This window comes from Oryctolagus cuniculus, chromosome 2 (genome assembly GCF_964237555.1).
Source record: "Oryctolagus cuniculus chromosome 2, mOryCun1.1, whole genome shotgun sequence".
In the NCBI taxonomy this organism is placed as follows: Eukaryota; Metazoa; Chordata; class Mammalia; order Lagomorpha; family Leporidae; genus Oryctolagus; species Oryctolagus cuniculus.
The window spans coordinates 155804553-155823122 of NC_091433.1; the positions used below are offsets into that span (position 1 = coordinate 155804553).

Genomic DNA, 18570 nt, shown 5'->3' on the forward strand with positions numbered 1-18570 from the left:
TAAATTTTAAAAATCAATTAAAAAAAAAGTCTCGGGGCCAGTATTGTGGTGTTGTGAGTTAAGCTGTTGCTTATAACACCAGCATCCCATATGGGTGCTGGTTCATGTCCCAGCTGCTCCACTTCTGATCCTGCTCCCTGCTAATGTACCTGTGAAAATGCTTGGGCTCCTGCCACTCAGGTGGGAAACACAAATGGAGATCCTGGCTCCTGGCTTTGGCCTGGCCCATCCCTGGCTGTTGCAGCCCTAAGGGGAGTAAACCAGTGGATGGAATATCTCTCTCTTTGTTTCTCCCTCTCTCTATGTAACTCTGCCTTTCAAATAAATAAAAAATCTTTAAACAATGTATAAACAGCAGTTTGCATGACTTGGTCGACAGCTGTTGCATGGACATATGAGCCCCTCCACGGGGCATGCTTACCTCCGTGAGTGACGTCATCTTACGGGGAGGACACTGAGGCTCAGAGACACAAAACAACTGGCCCTCACAGCCAGAACCTGCACGCAGGCCTCCTGCCTCTGCAGCACGCGCTCCCGCCACGCCCACCCTATCCCAGCACCTGGCACAGAGCTTCTGGAGGAAGGCACAGACTTGCAGAGAACTACGTTTTGTGATCCCAGAAGGGGAGGTGGGAACCCTGCACCCATTAGGGGACATAACCTAGGCCCCCCAACGCAGCTGAACCCAAGCCCAGCGAACCAGACTCGCTCCCTGCCTGCAGGGGTGGTGCCAAGAAGTTCCCACTTTGGGGGCATCGCTGGGACGCACCCAAGCCCCACAGCCCTAGCCCCCAGGGCCAGAGGCCCCGAGGCACACCCTGGGCTTACCATGGACTCGCTGATGAGCAGCAGCAGGAGGGCTTCCTCAATGTTATCCTTTGGGCAGTAGAGGCTGAAAGACACAAACGGCAGCCCCGGCTCCAGCACCGACAGCGCCTGGCCCGTCACATGGGCCCTCTGCCCCGAGTCAGCACCAGCCCTGGTAAGGTGACCCTCTCTTGAATAATTCATGGCCACCAGATGCCACCTGTGGCTCTTTTATGCGCTCCAGAATGACCGGGCGGAAAGGCTGCAGTGGGCAGTGGTGGCCAGGTTGGAATCTTGCAGGTGCTCAGGACAAACACACACCCCCCCTTCCAGCACCCAGCACTGTGTGAAGGAGCTGGGGCGAGGGGCCAGGAGGGCAGATGCCACAGATCCTGCCTTCCATGACCGGCACCAAGAGCAGGATGCAACAGGCCAGACCACCAGGAAGGCAGGGAGCACCCACAATCGTTTGGCCATGGGTACCTGGCAGGTTCCTTGCGCCATCCCCACATGGAGGCCTCCTTCTCTCATCTCCTTGGCCCCCTGGATCCTAGGGAGCCTGCCAGGCAGTGGGTTGGGTGCAGGTGCAGGTCTGAGAGAGCAGCCACCAGCAAGCCCCCCTGCCCAGGTGTGGCCCCACGAGGCAGGCAAAACTTACTTGTCTCCTTCGTAGAGCTGCGGTCTCCGCAGGGCCTGTGTGACGAAGGCGTTCTCCTCCTTGTTCATGAACTCAGGCAGAGGGTAGGACAGGGGGTTCCAGTAGCACTCCTCACTCAGGGAGTGCAGCAGGACCCCCGCCAGGTGCTTGGCCGCCACCTGGCAGACAGTAGGGGACTCACACTCAGGCATGTGTGCCAGCCTTCCCTGAACGTCCTCACACACCCTCTGCCCACCTCCAGCTGAATCTGCCTCCTTGTGGTGTGCAGCCCCTCAGAGCAGCCCCCATGGCTCCACTCCCATGGGGTCTGCTCATTTCTGTAGGCCCCTCCTGCGTGGGGCTTCCCCACCGTCTGCTGACCCTGGCTTCAGCTTTCGTCTCCCCATCTCCCAGATAAGGGAGGCCGGCATAGCTCTCGGGACTCAGCAGGCTCTTGCAGGCTCCTGGCTCTCTCCACCAGATGCCTCTCTGATCCCTGACCGAGAACTTGTGTGGGAGAAGCAGCTGGTGGCTCTGATTTTGGATGAAGTTAAGGCCTAGGAAGGCAGGCCTGGGCTGGGGCAGGAAAGCAGAGCCAGTGTTATTCTTAGGATCATAAACAGATCCCTAAGAGTTAGCATCCACCTTGCTAGGATACCGTTTGGCTCTGGGAAGGGCTGGCAGTAGATTTTAAATCCGATCTAATGCTAGGCGCTGTCTGCGAGGCTGTGGGGAGAAGGATGCTGAGCTCGATTAGCAATGTCTGCCACGAAGGGGGAAGGAGCACGCAGGGGTCACCTGCTAGGACTTCTGCCTGGAGTGCCCCCCGCCCCCACATTACCACTTTGAAGTTCTGCGTGGCTTTGGTCTCCACCATGCGTAGAACCTCCCGGAGCTCTCTCATGCCCTTCACGATGTTCCTGTGGGGAGGCCAGCAGGAGCAGGGGCCTTAGCAGTCCAGCTCCCGCTAAGACACCTGCACTCAAGCCATGTACCCTGGGAGGAGCCCTAGGCGAGCCCTTCAGTCATTAGAATGAGAGGTCAGAACTGCCGCCCCAGCGGCCTCAAGTACGGGACATCACCAAAGAGCCTTGGGCTTCCGGTTCATACCAAGACCGTGTACAGCAAATAAGGTGTCATCTCCGCCCAAGAACCTCAAGTCTTCCCCCATCGCTGGCTGCATCCGGTCAACTCCGGAATCCACCCTGTCCTCCTGGTCATTACTACCAGGGCTTCCTACAGGCCTGCATCGCCCCGGGGCCCAGGCTCACCCGCTCCAGGCAGCTCTCTGTGCGTCGCCATAATTCCAGGCTTTTTGCAGTGTTATCCACAATGAAAACTCACATTGCAACTCAGTACATACTTCCCCTACAGAAGACTGGGGGAAATTTCCCGACACAATACCGACCGCTACTGCGAGCGATCAACTCAGGCAGCCTCTCCCTTACCTCCCCGCTACCCCGACTTTGTAAAGTGCTGGCTGCAGCCCATCGATCTGGTAACCACTAATGCGCTGTGGCCTGCAGCCTGCAAAGCTGTCCCCAAGGCCTCTCTGGGGGCCGCTGACTCACAGAAGCCAGCTGGATCCTCCTGGCCCCTCCAGTGCCCCACCCTCGCCCCAGACCCCAAGAACTCCTTCCACGTGGCTTCCTGGGGGCTCAGGGACCCCGGAGCCACAGCAGGACAAGTTTTCAGATCAAGACCGTCGCCTTCCAAGAAGCTCTGGCTTCAGAAACGAAAGCCAGAAGTGTGCAGCTACCAACATTATAAGCATAGGTGCTTGGCTTTAGGGCTGAGAATGGAGACAATGCCCCTTAGTTTAGGGTCGGAGTCACAGTGCCTTTCCCTAGCCTGTCCAGGGCCATGACGAAGTTGGGAGTGGTGAGACAACAAGAACCTCAGCCCCTCAGAGGTGGTTCGGTGCAGGCATTGTTGCTGCCCTGCGGCCCGGGGAAGCAGTTCACCTCTGCGGGCCAAGGACTCCTCGTCTGGGAAGTGGCCCCGGGCATCTGGGTCTGAATCCCACCTTCATGTTGTCCACCACGCATGGCACATCTCCTGCGTTACGGATGCAACGTTTTTATGTCTTTCTCCTTGGGTAGATATCTTACCTTAGTCACAAATACCTGACATCATGCATGGCCTTGATGTGGTTACTTTTTGCCAGCTGATATTAAACACGGAAGTCTTTCTCAAAAGTCAATGTCTGCATCACTTAAAACCACCTGTGTATCACAAGAGGTACTCATCTCACCTGGGACCAATGATGGTTTAGGCCAGAACACCTGTTCTGAGCCCCCAACCAGACCTGCTCATGTGAAACTCTGGGGTGGGGCCCAGCAATGCAGCCCTTCCCAAGTCCCCAGGGGGTTCCACTGGACACCCCAGTTTGGGAACCACTGGTTTAGCTCCCTCCCCACCCTGCCCCAGTGTCTTCCTGTTCTAGTCTGAGAAGCCAGGTTTCAGAAGAGACAACAGACCACGGAGACAGGTGCTCTGACGCCAGATCCTCAAACTGTACTCCAAGTCTTGGTCTCCCGACTTTCCTCACGGTGCTTCCATGGAGATGATGCACCTGCGGCCCCAAGCACACTCGGTGGGTGGCAGGGGCTCAGTAAACACCACTGCCCTTTCTCCTCCTATTCTGGCTCTTAAGACCATGGGACTCACATTTTAATGCACCTTATGTTACATGAGAGGCACAGGGTGCCCGAGTGGACCCTGAAGCTTTGTGTCCTTCTTTCTTCTACCAGCCTGACCCCACAGGGGACCTATGACCCACAGGCCCCAGGAGGAGGAGGGGCCTTCAGCAGGGGCTTGTCTGTCCCACCAAGGCCTCTGCCTCAGAGCTGCACAGTAAGCAACAGGCCAGGCCAGCTCAGCTGAGGGGACAGCCTGGCACCAGCCATGGTCAGGACAGCTTCAAGACCCAGAGTGTGTGAGCCACCAGGAAACAGAGGCAATGGCCAGAACCCACACTGCACCAGAACTCTGCTGAGGTGGGCTGGGCCCGAGGCCGCCTGGGCCCAGTGGCTGCCTGGGCCCAGTGGCTCAGATGAAGCTGGCAGCTCCTGGGCCAGTGGGGGATTTTCCACTCTGCAGGCCACCTGCCAGCCTGGCCTCCTCCCTGCCAGCCTGGCCCAGCTGCTACCAGGAGCCAGGGCACAGAATGGCCACAGTCCCCTCTCCTCCTACCAGCCCACCCACGAGGACTGTCCTCTGTGTCACTGCCGGACACGCTCAGCCTTTGGTCTCTACATGGCCAACAGTCCTGGAGCAGCAGATGAGAAAAACCTGGGGACTCAGAGAAACACGGACTCCCAGGGACCCCATGCTCCACCACACACACACACACACACACACACTCATACACAAACACACACTCATACACACACACACTCATACACAGAGACACTCATACACACACACAAATACACACACACTCATACACACACTCATACACAAACACACACACTCATATACAGACACACACACTCATACATACACACTCATACATAGACACTGATACACAAACACACTCATACACACACACAATTACACACACACTCATACACAAACACACACTCATACACACACTCATACAGACACACACACTCATACACACACTCATACACAAACACACACACTCATATACAGACACACACACTCATACATACACACTCATACATAGACACTGATACACAAACACACTCATACACACACACAATTACACACACACTCATACACAAACACACACTCATACACACACTCATACAGACATACACACTCATACACAGACATACACAAACACACTCATACACACACACAAATACACACACTCATACACAAACACACACACTCACATGCACACACTCATACACACGAAGGAATCCGCAGGTCTGAATGAGATCCTGGGTCTCAAATATCATCTTTTTAGTATTTCCAAACCGGTAAGGGATTTTGGCATCTAACTCAGCTCCCAGGAATCCTTAGCAAAGCAAAGAGGCATCCACAGGCATGTTCTGAGTCCACCTCTGTTTACATTGCGCGCCTTTGCAGAGAGGACCCCGCACAGAGGGGCCAGGGGCTGGGCTGCACGGGGCAGGTGTGGGCTCCCAGCTGACGCTGTCCTGCTCCGCAGTGCTGGGGAAGCCCCTGTGCCTCGGCTTACCCTGCTGAGAAGCGAGAAACCAGATGGGCCTTCTCCAGGGCTCCCCAGATGGCCGCAGGCCTGAGAGATCCCAGCCCAGCGCTCCAGCCGCCCGTGCCAGGTAGGACCTGGGCTCTTCCAAGCCGTTTCTGGCTGCCCCAGGAAAGGCCAGTTTGAAAGACCTCTTTGTTCTCATCTCTCCTGCTGACCTTTCTGAGCAAAGCTGCCCACTTACAACAATATCCAAGCAGGGCCTCAAACAAACCCTGGCCCAGAAATGGGCTGCGTGGGGGAAGCCAGGAAGCCGTTTATTCCAACTAAAGTAAAGCCTGATTGGCCAAGAACACACACACACACACACACACACACACACAGAGGAAGATGTGTAGTGACGGGTGAAGGGCGACGGCTGGTCTCAGGGAGGCCTGTAGGTGGGCCGTGCACGGGACGGCGAGCCCTCAGCAGCAGCGTACAGCGGTGCACAGTTTGTCAAAGCCTTTTGCTGGGCTCAGTCCTTGCAGCTTCTGATGAGCTGGGGGCTGCCGGCAGGCTTTGCTATCCTAGCAAGCACAGCCCAATGTGTGGTGCCCAGAAGGCTCTCAAGAAATCATGGGAGAACACAGGCACTGCCCTTTTCCAACAGGAAAACCAAAGCCTGGCAGCTGCCGGCCTTTCCAGGCCACCCCTGAGCCACGGGGAGAAGCTGGCTTCCGCAGGCAGCGCAGGGTTCTGGTGTGACTCCTTCCACCCCGAGACAGACAGTGTCTGCCCGTAGACCTGGCACAGCTACACTCTCCTCTCCTGGTCATCCGAACCCCAGAATTCCTGGGGCTCAACTTACTAAGTCTTTTCAAAGCACTCACTGCATACCAAGTGCCTGGTCTGCAGCCCTGTCCTAAGAGGCATTCAATAAACACTGGTGCAAGAAATGAAATGAAGAGACCGGATGAGTGAGTGGCTCTCTTACCCATAGGCCTGCACGGAAGGAGCCCGGTCTGTTAGCGAAGCCACGGTGCTGGCTCACTCGGCACTGAGCAACGTGTTTTGCACAACATAAGTGCTTGGCAGGTATTTTTCTAGAGAGGTGGGTTTGATTGAAAGAGAAAATGAGAAACTGCAGTGGAACTGACACTGAATGGAACCCAAACAGACACAGCTGCACACGAGGCAGAACAGAGGCAGGGCTGGCCCCGCCCACTGGGTTTGAGGGGTTCCCGGAGGGGCACAGCCAGTCGCCAGACCCGACAGCTGGAGGGCTGAATCAGGGGACAAGGCTGGGGGAATTTCCAGCTCTCATCAAGCTGCTCACTCCTGCCGCAGCTCCAGATCGTCTGCTTCAGGAACTAGGACTCTCCTCCTCGCCTCCAGCCCGGAGGAAGGCAGGGATGATGCCCCGGCAACGGGCTCCTTCCTTCCTTTACAGTGAGGCGGCAAAGATCGAGGAGGGGCCGCTCCTAAGAAGAGGCTGTGCGTTAGGAGAGGCTGTGCTGGGCCTCGCACAGCACACAGAACGCCAGGAGGCTCACGGCAGGGGGCTCTGTCCCTTGCCCTTCCCAGCCCTCTGGGTTCGAGGTGGCTGAGAACAGAATCGCAGCTCACAGAATGCATGCCCCACAGGGGCCACACCGAACAGCAGGCTGCGTTATCTATGCTTCATGCCCCTTCACTGCAACACCCACCTGGCACCAGTGAAGTGTGCAATCATACATACACAGGGGGTGTGGGGGAGAGAGAGCGAGCCAGGCTACACGGGACCGCACACCTGCCAAGCCTGGGAACTCCCTTAGAACATACACATTCCCTTCCCCTCTGTTTGATTTGGGTACAGTGAACACATGTGGCTATAGCAATTAAAAAAAATCTCTTTTTAAAAGAACAAGCATGATACACACACCCCACCACACCCCACCTGGTTCAGTGCACACTCACTCCCAGCCCCGAGCGAAGAGAGCATTCTGCCAGGGCCAGGCACAAGGAGGGGGAAAAGAACGATCCAGAGAGAAATGGCCCCTTGCCTCTGGGTGAAGGCGCAGGGTTGGCTCCAGACCTTGGTCTTGGGTGGTGACCAGGCATTGGGTTCTCACGAGGTCAGAGCCACTGACAGGGATGAGCAGTTCCCAGGGGAACCAGACAGTCTGTATCCGGATCTCCCCAGCCCCTGGCTGCTTCGCCCTCGGGCGGCTGGGGCGGGCAGGGAACAAAGCTCCTCTCAGACGCCTCCCCCCTCCCCTACAGCCAAGCCCCAGGTCTACCTGCCATTGCCCCGGCCCCGCCTCCAGAACCGTCAGAAAAGCGCCCCCTCCTGGCAGCCCCATGGCTTCAGGACTGCCTGGGCCTAGGCTCCAACCAGAGTCCACGGCTGCCCTCTAGTGGCAGCGAGGGGACACGGAGGCCTCAGGGAGGTGCAGTTGGCGCTGGCTCAGTGAGAAGCCGTGTCATCAGCCACAGAGCAAGAGGCAGGAGTCATCCATGAGAATGAACCTGCTGGGTCAATAGGGCAAGGCCCCCGGAAGAAAGGAATGCCCCCGGGGAACACAGATGAAACAGGGCAGCGTCTCAGGCTGAGCCAGAAGGCGGGAGGCTCAGGCTGCCCCAAGCTCAAAAGGAGGGCATCGCAGCCAAGGCCACCCACTCTGCACAATGGATGATACCATGCTCCTGGAACTGTGTTCAGGCTGGACGCTGGGCAGGCGCTGCTTGTGGCCCTGGCCTAGGCTCAGCAGGGGTTCCAGGGAGCTCTGCAGCCCGGGGTCCTGCCCCCCCACTTCTCCCCGGCACTGTGCTCAGCTGCTGGCAGGGGCCACCCTCTCACAGGCAGCACCCCCTCCAGGGATCCTCCCCCTCCTCCTCCCTAGCACGGAGCACGGCCAGACCTTATCCATCGGCTCCCCTTTGGGGTACAACTACCATCAGGGGAGGGAGCCTCAGCAGCAGGGGCGGGCCTGGCCCCTTGTGGGCATTCGGGCTGGCTGGGAAATGAACTGGGGGTGTCCTCACCTCAGGCCCGTTCCCCCGGAGGAGCTGTGAGCTCCCTGAGTGCCGGGCAAGGTCCCCCCACCCCCCACCCCGGCTTGGATCTAACCGGCAGGAAGTGGCTCTGTAGCCCCTGACTTGGCTTTCCAGAGCTGCCCAGGCTGTCTTCTCCAGGGCCATCACACACCCCTGGGGCACAGGACAAACAGAAGCCCCATCTTAGAAACTGAGTAGAGGAAGAATGGAGGAGGAACCTGCCCAGGGCCATGTGGTGGCCTCCGACTCCCAGGCCCTTCACCGACATCCTCCAGGTGGCAAGGACATCAAACTTGCCATACCAGACACTGGGACATGGCACCTGCCAAGCGTGAGCAGACTGAGGGGACCAACGCTACGCTTAGCTCCAGGCAGTGCAGCCTGGTGGTGAAGGGTGCCAGTGCCGAGTCACAAGGGCCCCGCCTGCACAGCCCTGGCCCCATCCAGCACATGTCACTCTTGCTCCCTGTGCCTCAGTTTCCCCCCTGCTAATCACAGAACCTACCTCAGCAGACTGCTGGGAGAACAAACACATGTGAGCTAAGTAATTACAAGGCCTGGTGCAAATTCAGGACTTAATATGCAGCCTGCACGATTCAAATGCATATTTGTTAGTTGAATGCATGAAAGAGAGGAAATACTGAAATGAGAACCATCTCCAAATTCTCCTCATGTACAAGAACAGCTTCTGTGCCCTACAAGGGTCCTGGGCGAGAGGACCCCCTTAAACTCTGCAGAGCAGGTGGCCAACAAGCTGTCGGCCATAGAGGGCAAAAAAAGACAGCAAAGGTTGTGGGTCCGCCGGAGGGCTCAACTGCAGCTCCTCCCCTCCGCCAAGACACCATGGCCACGAGCGGGCAGCGATGTTTTGTAAGCTGCAGCTGATCCTGCTCTACAGGCTCCCTCTGTACTCCCTGAGGTGCTGACAAGCTGCAGATCCGACCCGGGCCCCTCATTCCAGCCTCTGCAGCTGGGAGCCAAGGGTGACACCTCTTCATGTGCCCCAGATTCATGGCCAGTGAAAGGGTTCCCAAGAGGAGGGGGCTCTAGGCAGCGGCCCCAGGCACAGCAAAGCAAGGGCAATGGTAGTCTCCAGGGAGAGCTGCCTGGCGATGCAAACAGGAACCAGCTCGCAATGGCAAAGACACCAAAACAGTAGCTGTGGGGGTGGAGCGGAGGCCACGGTGCTCCTTGGTGCTCTGTGCAGGACTCCTCCACAGGTGCAGGTGGTCTCAGGAGCCCAGGGCCATGCCAGGCCCACCCTGGGGGTGGGCCTCCTTGGCTCCCTGGGCCTCCTGATCCACATGTCCCGAATGGGGACACCAGACTGTCCCTGGCCTGGAAGGTGTCAAGTTCATGTTTGGGGCCACAGCCTGTTTTGCTGTGGACAGCATGAAAAATAATACCAATAAACAACGCCCTGAGCAGCTGTGAGGCGGCGGGTGCTTCTGGGTGACTTGATATCACAGTGATGCCACGAGGCAGGCGTGGTCCTCATCCTCCACCCCCACCCCTGCTCAAAGAGCCCTGAGTGGAAGAGGCAGGCTCCACGCAGCCTGGACTATGGGGAGCTACTTTTGATTGCTTAGAAAAAGAGAGGAAAAAATGTATCTGTTTATCTACACTTGATCACAGAAGACATGGAAGACATAATGTCAACCTGTTAACAGTGATTATCAACAGCAGGGCTTGTCAAGTGTTTTCTGTAAAGGGCCAGAGCCAGCTGAGGGTTGAGCTGATGACCAATGGCCAATGATGTCCTCAGTCATGGCCACAACGACACCGCCACAGAGCCCTGCAGCACAGGGGTCGGAGGACTTTGCAGTGGCGTGCAAGGCGTCACACTCAGCAAGGGCATGGAAGCCTCACGCCCTCGCCCCACTCCGTGTCCTGGACGGCTCCGCTGCACCATCAAATCAGCGAGCCTGAGAAGCAAGGGGTCATGGCACCTCTGATTTGTAGCCAAGTCAGACAGAAGCCATGTGCAATCTGGGACCTCTAACACTTGTGTCTGAACGGCAGGGTAGAGTTGGGGGAGGGAGCAACAGTCTTATAGGACCGAGCCTGTGGGGTCTTCTCTAACGCTAGCTTACCAGTTCATGTCAGAACTGAATTGGGTGGTAGGACCACCTGCTGGGGCTGGAGGCTGTGTGTGGGGAGGAACCCCAGGCCACGGGTCACAGCAGCAGTCTGTGCTGTATACTGAGCAGAGGGTAGGAGAAAACACTAAGTTTGTTTTGTCTGGCTCAACAGTTGTCTCATGCAAGACCCACCTATTCAAACACAGCTCCATGGGAAAGACAGCATAAGTGAAATTCAATAGCTAAGTCACACCAAAAAGGACAGTTAGCCCTCAGAGAATTCCAGAAAGCTGTGTGATCCTGACCCAGGGCCTCCCTCACCCCCCACATACCAGTGAGGGGAGGCAGAGAAAGGTGGGGTGGGGGAGTGATGAGCCTCCTGCGCACGGGGACGGCACTTGGCACACCTGAGTCCCCTTCTCCGGCCCCAATAACCTCTAGCCCTGGCCCAGTGTCTGCAAAGGACAAAACCTCTGCTGCAGAGGCAGGCAGGAAACCCCAGTCCCCGCCCAGGAGCCCACAGCCAGATGGACGGAGAGCAGCCTCCTGGTTCTGCAGCTTCTCACAGTCCCACCCCAAAGTGGCGTGGGGCCTTCGTTTCCACCACACCTCCCCACCCTTTAGAAGCCAGAACGAGTGGGCATCAGCCTTCCCATTGGATTTCAGAGGAGCCCAAGAGAGGCGACGCGACCTGGCCTGCACCTCGACCCAGTGGACACCCCCCGACTGTCCCAACCAGCTGTCCCCGGCCCTCTCCGTGGCCCCCCAGCCCCTCAGGCTCCTGCGGCCTCCCCTCCTGAGAGCCAAACCTGCTCTTCTTCCAAGCAGTTTTCCTCCCAAGCACCTGCTGGTTTTATTGCTTCTGCGGCTTCCAGGAGCCTGGCCCTCCCCTCCCAGGGACAGCCTCTGCGGCGGGGCTGAGGGCACCATCAGAAGCGGCTGCCCAGGACCTACCCCTTCTTCAGGTTCTTCACGTAGGCGCTCTGCAGGGCTGCTTCCAGGAAGTAGGTGAGCTCGTAGTCGGCCAGGTGAGAGCCTTTCAGATGCCGGGATGTGCTATTACTTGTGGTCTGGGAAGGGGACAGAGCGCGGGGGTCAGCCCAGCCAGTGGGGATGGCCCTGCTACCACCCCAGTCCCAGCTCCGTGGTTCTTGGGTCTCAGGCAGCTGAGGGCTTCCAGGGGCCCCAAGACAAGGTACAGGCAAGCAGGCTTTCCTGCCAGGCCCAACAGCCCCGGGGCCTGCGGTGCATGCAAAACTCAGCTCACTTTAACTGAAGTAAGTCTGACACACTCTGTCCCCACTTAAATGTTGGGGGGCCACGAACTCCACACTGAGCATGAGTTCTTCAACAATCCCAGGGCTTTAAATAGTTCATCTAATTCTGAACACAGAGGCACAGACAGGCTCTCCTCCCGGCCCAGGGTGACGCCGCGTGTGGGTGGCAGAAGCAGGCAGCCAGGCTCCTGCACCTACGGTCTTTCCCTCTACCGTGTGAGGACTTCCCTGTCTGCTGCTGGCCATGCTGAGGTCCCTTCCCAAGCACCCCCGTTCTGCTGCATATGAAAATCTCCTCTCCCACAGGCACAGGCCCTGTTTCTCAAATTCCACTACTGCCCACATCCCGCACCCCTACCCCGAGGAAGGAAAAAGAGCGGGGCAAGGAAACTGGCACGGAAGAGGCCCCACAACCCCAAGTCTTGCTTAAGCGTCACAGCAGCCTGCGTGACTGGTTTTGTCTGGTCTTACAGATGGGAAACTGAGGATCGGGAAGTGCCTCAGGGGACCAGCACTGTGGCCCAGCAGGTTAAGCTGCTTGTGACGGGCCATCCCGTATCCATATCAGTGCTGGGTTCAAGTCCAGGTTGCTCCACTTCCGATCCAGCTTGCTGCTAATGCACCTGGGAGGGCAGTGGGAATGACCCAGTACTCACGCTCCTGCTACCCATGTGGGCTCCTGGCTTCAGAGTGGTCCGACCTGGCTGCTGCAGCCATGTGGGGAGTGAAATCTCGTTTTCTCTCTCTCTCTCTCTCCCTTTCTCTGTATCACTCTTCCTTTCAAATAAATAAATCCTTAAAAAGTGAGTGTAGACATGAACTGCAGATTCACATCTGGCTTGCTACAGAGTCCAGGTGGTGTCTACTGCTCCCACAAACACCTGAGTGTCTCCTATGGGCTGGGCACTGCTTCGCCCCTATCACGCAGGCAGGCAATGTCAGAGCATCGCAAGCACTGAGATCCTTGGTTCCAGGAAAGGCCAGGAACAGTTCCGTTATTAAGTGAGCCAGGGCTGGAGCCCTGGTACTGATGGGGTCGACCCAGTCCCACCAAGACGGGCCTGCCTTCACATGCCACCTTGCTAAGCGAAAAATCTTAGGGGGGAAAAAAAAAACAACGAGCCATTCATCCTACCTTTCAGAAAATAAAGTGGATTTAAAACCTCAGAGCCCAGCTCGCAGGAGAGAACGCAGCATTTCTGAGAATGCACTGGGTTTTCTCCAAAGCACATGCGAGTCCCGTGGGGCGAGCTCGTGAAGCCTGGCTGTCACACGGTGATCCTCACGGCCTTGGCCGACACCAGCTCATCCATGCCCACGGGAAGAGCACTCCAGCCCTGTGTTTGCTAGGCCCCTCAATCACGGCCCCCTTCCTCCTTATGTACAAGCTAGCAGAGGGACTCGCTCGGGGGGACGGCCGGCAATTTGGGACTGTCAGAGTTGTGCTGCTGGCATCTGATGGGTAGAGGTCAGCAACGCTGCCAGACCTCCAGGAGTGCACGGGGCAGCGAAGAACAAGCCAGCCCCAAAAGTCCCCAGTGCTGGGGCCAGAACCGCTGTGCTAGGGAAATTGGCCTGGGCTGATGTGGATGCCCCAAAAAGGCCCATCACAAAACCAGGAGCTGGGCCGACATTTTGGCACGGGTCAAAGTGGGAGAGGCTCCAGTGTCTCGTGGACTCTCAGCTCGTGGCCACCTTTCCCCTCGGGGCACCAGTCCTAGCTGCGCTGCTCCAGGACCTGCCCAACATCTGCCAAGCAGAAGGCCTCAGCCCCAGCCCTGTGTCTCCCCCACAGGCAGTCAGCCGTGCTCCCTGGGTCTGGATCTTGCCCAAACCACTTATGAGCTGTGTGAGCCCCAGGAAGCTCTGGGGCGCCTCTCTGAGCACCAGTTTCCTTGTTGGAAGAGGGGAATAACCACAGTGGCTACCTGATCCCACTGACACAAGGGTTCCTGCAGGCTGGCTGCAGGGCCACATTAAGCTTGCGCAGTGGAGCTTGACACCACAGTAGGTACTCAGTGTGGGGCAGGTTACCTGTGCTCCCCCATTAATCCAAGAGCCCCTCCAAAGTGGAAAGACTAGGGCCCCCCTCCCCAACCCCTTCCCCCGCTGTTACCATGGATGCTGCTGCCTCCAGGAATCCAGCCGCTGCACACAGCTGATCCAGGGCCTGGGGCAGCTGGGAGACGAGGGGCCTGAGAACTACCAGGGCCCTGCTCTTTGCTCACCTCCCCAAAGCTTGGACAATGGGCCTAAGACCACTCACTACCCAGGGGCCAGGCAAGGAGCTCCCGAGAACAGGGAAGGATGCCAGCCTGCCTCTACTCCGTCAACAGGGGCGTGTGAGAGTGATGCGCTCCCTCTAGTCTCATCTGCCCAACAGTGACAACTACCACCTCTGCTTCGTAGGGCTGTTGTGAGGGGGACACAAGTTCATGGATTGCAACAGGACTGTGGGGGCCGGCTCTGTGGCACAGTAGGTTAAGCCTCTGCCTGAGGTGCCGGCATCTTGTATGGGTACTAGTTCAAGTCCCAGCTGCTCCACTTCCAATCCAGCTCCCTGTTGTGGCCTGGGAAGGTAGTGGAAGATGGCCCAAGTGCTTGGGCCCCTGCACCCACATGAGAGACCCAGGTGAAGCTCCTGGCTCCTGGCTTCAGATCAGATCAGCTCCAGCAGTTGCAGCCATTTGGGGAGTGAACCAGTGGATGGAAGATGGATCTCTGTGTCTTTCCCTCTCTCTCTCTCTCTCAGTAACTCTGCCTTTCAAATAAATGATCTCTGAAAGAAAGAGAGAGAGAGAGAGAGAGAGAGAGAGAGAGGCAGGGAGGGAGGGAAGGAGAAAGAGAGAAAGAGAAAGACAAAAAAAGAAAGAGAGGGAAGGAGGGAGGGAGGGAGAGAGAGAGAGAAAAAAAAGAAAGAGAGAGAGAGAGGGAAGGAGGGAGGGAGGGAGAAAGAGAGAGAGAGAAAGGACAGATGGACGGACGGACTTTTGGTTGTGCAAGATGAGCTCACCAAAGACTTCCCAGTCCCTCACACACAGCATGGATTTGTATTTATTTACTAATACTATTTCTGGGGGTGTTGGGGAGCAGAGGGTTAAGCCACCACTTGGGCTTAGTTGCCAGGTCGAGTTCTGGCTGCTCCACTTCCCAGCCAGCCCCCTGCTAATGTGCCTGGGCAGTAGAAGAAGATGGCTCAAGTGCTTGAATCCCTGCCACTCCTGTGGGAGACCCAGATGGAGTTCCTTGCTCTTGGCTTTAGCCTGGCCCAGCTGCAGCTGTTGTGGACATTTGGGGAGTGAACCAGCAGATGGAAGATCTCTGTCACTCTGCCTTTTTTTTTTTTTTTTAAAGACAGAGATACAGAGAGAGGTAGGGACAGAGAGAGAGGTCTTCTACCCACTGGTTCACTCCCTAGATGGCCGCAACGGCCCGAGCTGCGCTGATCCGAAGCCAGGAGCCAGGAACTTCTTCCATGTCTCCCACGTGGGTGCAGGAGCCCAAGGACTTGGGCCATCTTCTACTGCTTTTCCAGGCCACAGCAGAGAGCTGGATCAGAAGAGGAGCAGCCGGGACTAGAACCAGCGCTTCAGGCCAGGGCTTTAACCTGCTGCGCCACAGTGCCAGCCCCTGTCACTCTGCCTTTTAAAATAAATATTTACAAAATTAAAAACCCACAACTATTTCCTGGTAGTAGAGAGTCTCCTAACCAAATGCATGCACTGTAGTGAGCTCTCCAGCCCACGAAGGCGGGTATCTTGGCGGAGCAGGAGGAGGTGCCTGTTTCTAATTTGCCCATGGGTGACTTATAGGCTTAGTAGGGTGTCCATGGCTTCAGGTGTTCCATGGACGGCAGCTGCCGCCGTGGGGCTGTTATTCCCAGCTCACCTTTTCCAATTCCTGCAGGAACACCTGAGCGATCCAGGAGGCCCTCTCGAAACAGGCGATCACTTCTTCCTCCCTCTCGGTCAGGCGGTAGTGCGAGGCGATGGAGTTGGGAAGGCGTTCTAAGGAGAGGCCTGCAGGAGGAAGGCAGCCCCTCAGACCTGCCCTGCGCGGACCCCCGACTGCAGGCCCTTCCCATGGGCCCTGGGGGCGCTCTCCAGGGGGACACACGCTGTAGGGCAGCCAGCGGGAGGCAGACGTCTGCAAGGGGCAGGGAGGAAGCTAAAGCAGTGGTGGTATTAGCAGTGGCCGGGAACAAGCAATGGGCTGGGAGGAGGCATCACGCTGGGTCATTTCCCACCCAACTCCTACCTCTCTGTCCAGGCCAGCTCCCCAGGAAGCCGCCCCTGACCCCTCCTCCTTCCAGTGCTCAGAAGAAAAGCACCCAGCCTCCAGGTGCTCACCCCTGCCTCTTCTGTATCGTGGTCATCTATGGGCAGCTCTTCCCTTGCCCTGGACTCTGCGTGGGTGACTGCCCCGACCCCGGGCCAGCACTGCACATGGCAGGAGCCCAAGTGAAGCAGACCATGCATTTCCGCCACACACGTAGGTTTATCTGCATTCAGTGTGCCCCTGTCCCTTCCTGGAGTGGACACCTGCCATGTTTGCTTCCTGATTTTCTTCAGTAAGGGCAACTCACTTTGCCTCTGGCCATCGATGCCAGAGCTAATCATGAAGGGCTCTGTGATTGGCTATGGGTAAACACGTGACTCAATCTGGGCCAATGGGAAGCAGTCTCATATTGTTGCTCTTTGCACTGGGGCTGTTCAGCTGGCAGCGGAGGTCAGCCTGGACAGGTCAGGGAAGGCCTGTGTTAAAATGACACAGTCTGCACTACACGAATACAGACAGCACTGCTCGGCCGGACGCTAAACACGCCTTGGACAGTAAATGCAGTTTTAGCCATAATTAAAAAAAAATGTAAATTATTAAAATAAAAGCATAGCTCCCAAGCCCAAAAGATACAAGTAGCTGCTCCCCCCATTAAACAAATAATCTGTAAGAAAAGAAAGCATTGTTACATGTATTAGAAATGAATGCTGTAAAGAAAAATAATTGTGTGTATCAGGTTTAAAAAAGACAATAAAAAGTCATGAAAAAAATGAAGTTCACATAAAATGAGAAATGATAGAAAGGGTGAATTCTGAAAGATGCTATTTGGGCACCTGGATTCAGCCTTGCCTGAAGTTCTCCCTGCTGAAAATTTCCAGTGTACAACCAAAAGCCCAACACTCTCTCTTCCACTCCTTCTTTCTTTTCCCTTTCTCTAGTCCCGTCCCCCCCCCCCCCCCCCCCCGCTTTGTCAAAGTCGTCTGGACTTGAGTTCCTGTCACCTGCTGCTAACACAGGCCCCACGAGGGTGCTGCTCTGGCTGGACCTTGGGTTCCCCTGGGCAGAATCGGTGTCCAACTCTCCCTCAGCCTAACACGGCACACTTCACATGCTGCAGGTACTCCAGGTGAGCTACTTCCTGCCCTGTGAGTTCCACACCCAACGGAAGACAGGGCCTGCAGCACACATCTCCACCCCCTTCCACCAGCTCATCTCAGGCTCTGTCTCTGGAGCGGATGTCCACAGTGGCCTCCTAGCTGGGCTCCCTGCCTCCAGCCGCCCCCACTGCCATCCATCCTGCATACTGCTTCTGGGGTTCTTTCTAAGGCGCTCCGGGGTCCTCACTACTACAGGGGAAGGCTGAAACTCCTGGCATCCCACACCAGGAGGCCGGCCAGAACCCATCCCTATCCACTCTCCATCCTCCTCTCTTGTTCCCACTCCCTCTCCCACATCCACTCTCAACCTCTTGCTCCCAGCTGCGGGGTGGGGGGATTCCTTCCTGAGTTGCTCAGGGTTTTCCTCCTGCTTGGAATGCACCCCCTCACAAGTCCACACAGAACTACTGCTCACCTTCTGACCTTCTGACCCCTGCGTGCCGCCTCCTCTGTGAAGCCCTTCTGGATACTCCCTGATATAATCAGCCACTCCCACCTCTGAGCCTGGTCTATATTTTATATGGTCCTGTCTCACCACTCCAGACCCCAGGCTCCTCCGAGACATCAACCTGATCCTGCTCATCTCCTTCCACCCAGCACGCGGTGAGTACTGGACAAGCACTGGCTGTATGGATGAGAAAGCAACAGGCCCAGCACGTCTGCAAATCTGAGGAATCACTTCTGTTTTTCTGGGCTAGATTACGACAGAGTTTCTACGCCTTCGGATTCAGTGGCCTTGCCTTCTGCCAGGCCGGGCTGTAACTAGGTGCAAAGGTCAGGTGCCCCGGCCCGGGGGCAGGGGGACACAGAGCCCAACACGGAGACGCTGTTCGCAGGGTCACCGTGTGCCGCTGTGCCTCCTGCCACATGACCCACAACCAGGAGGGATGCGCTCCCCACTGCAGGGCACTACGGTGGGAGGAGGAACAGAGGCAGCAGGAGGCCGGCTGTGCTGCTCACTGCCCGGCTGGCCCAGCCCTCCTCCCTACACAGGCGGCTGGCCACCTGGCAGGAGGATGGGACAAACACACTGCGGTTCATGTGGCCCCGACACTTGTCTCTGAGACTTCTACAGCCCATCCACCTTGAGCACTCAAAGCAAAGCCACCTCCTCCCGGACGCCCTCCCAGGTGGAGGGAAGCCTGACCCGCTGAACCAGCAGAGCGTGTCAGCT

At 57.0% G+C, this 18570-nt stretch overlaps 1 protein-coding gene across 8 annotated transcripts in view; it reads right to left on the reverse strand.

The window, feature by feature from the left end:
* Positions 1–18570, reverse strand: part of TTC7A (tetratricopeptide repeat domain 7A) — a 135750-nt gene that overhangs the window by 61137 nt on the left and 56043 nt on the right. For 6 of the 8 annotated variants that reach the window (XM_051839053.2, XM_051839046.2, XM_051839079.2 and 3 more), the window contains 5 exons: positions 15850–15980; positions 11639–11754; positions 2286–2364; positions 1466–1623; positions 829–892 (listed from right to left, as the gene is read on the reverse strand). In XM_051839053.2, coding sequence (XP_051695013.1) covers positions 829–892; positions 1466–1623; positions 2286–2364; positions 11639–11754; positions 15850–15980 — 548 coding nt within the window. Of the gene's footprint in view, positions 1–828; positions 893–1465; positions 1624–2285; positions 2365–3555; positions 3576–11638; positions 11755–15849; positions 15981–16546; positions 17127–18570 lie in introns of those variants that run through there. The other 2 variants (XM_017340793.3, XM_051839073.2) reach the window with 2 other exon arrangements.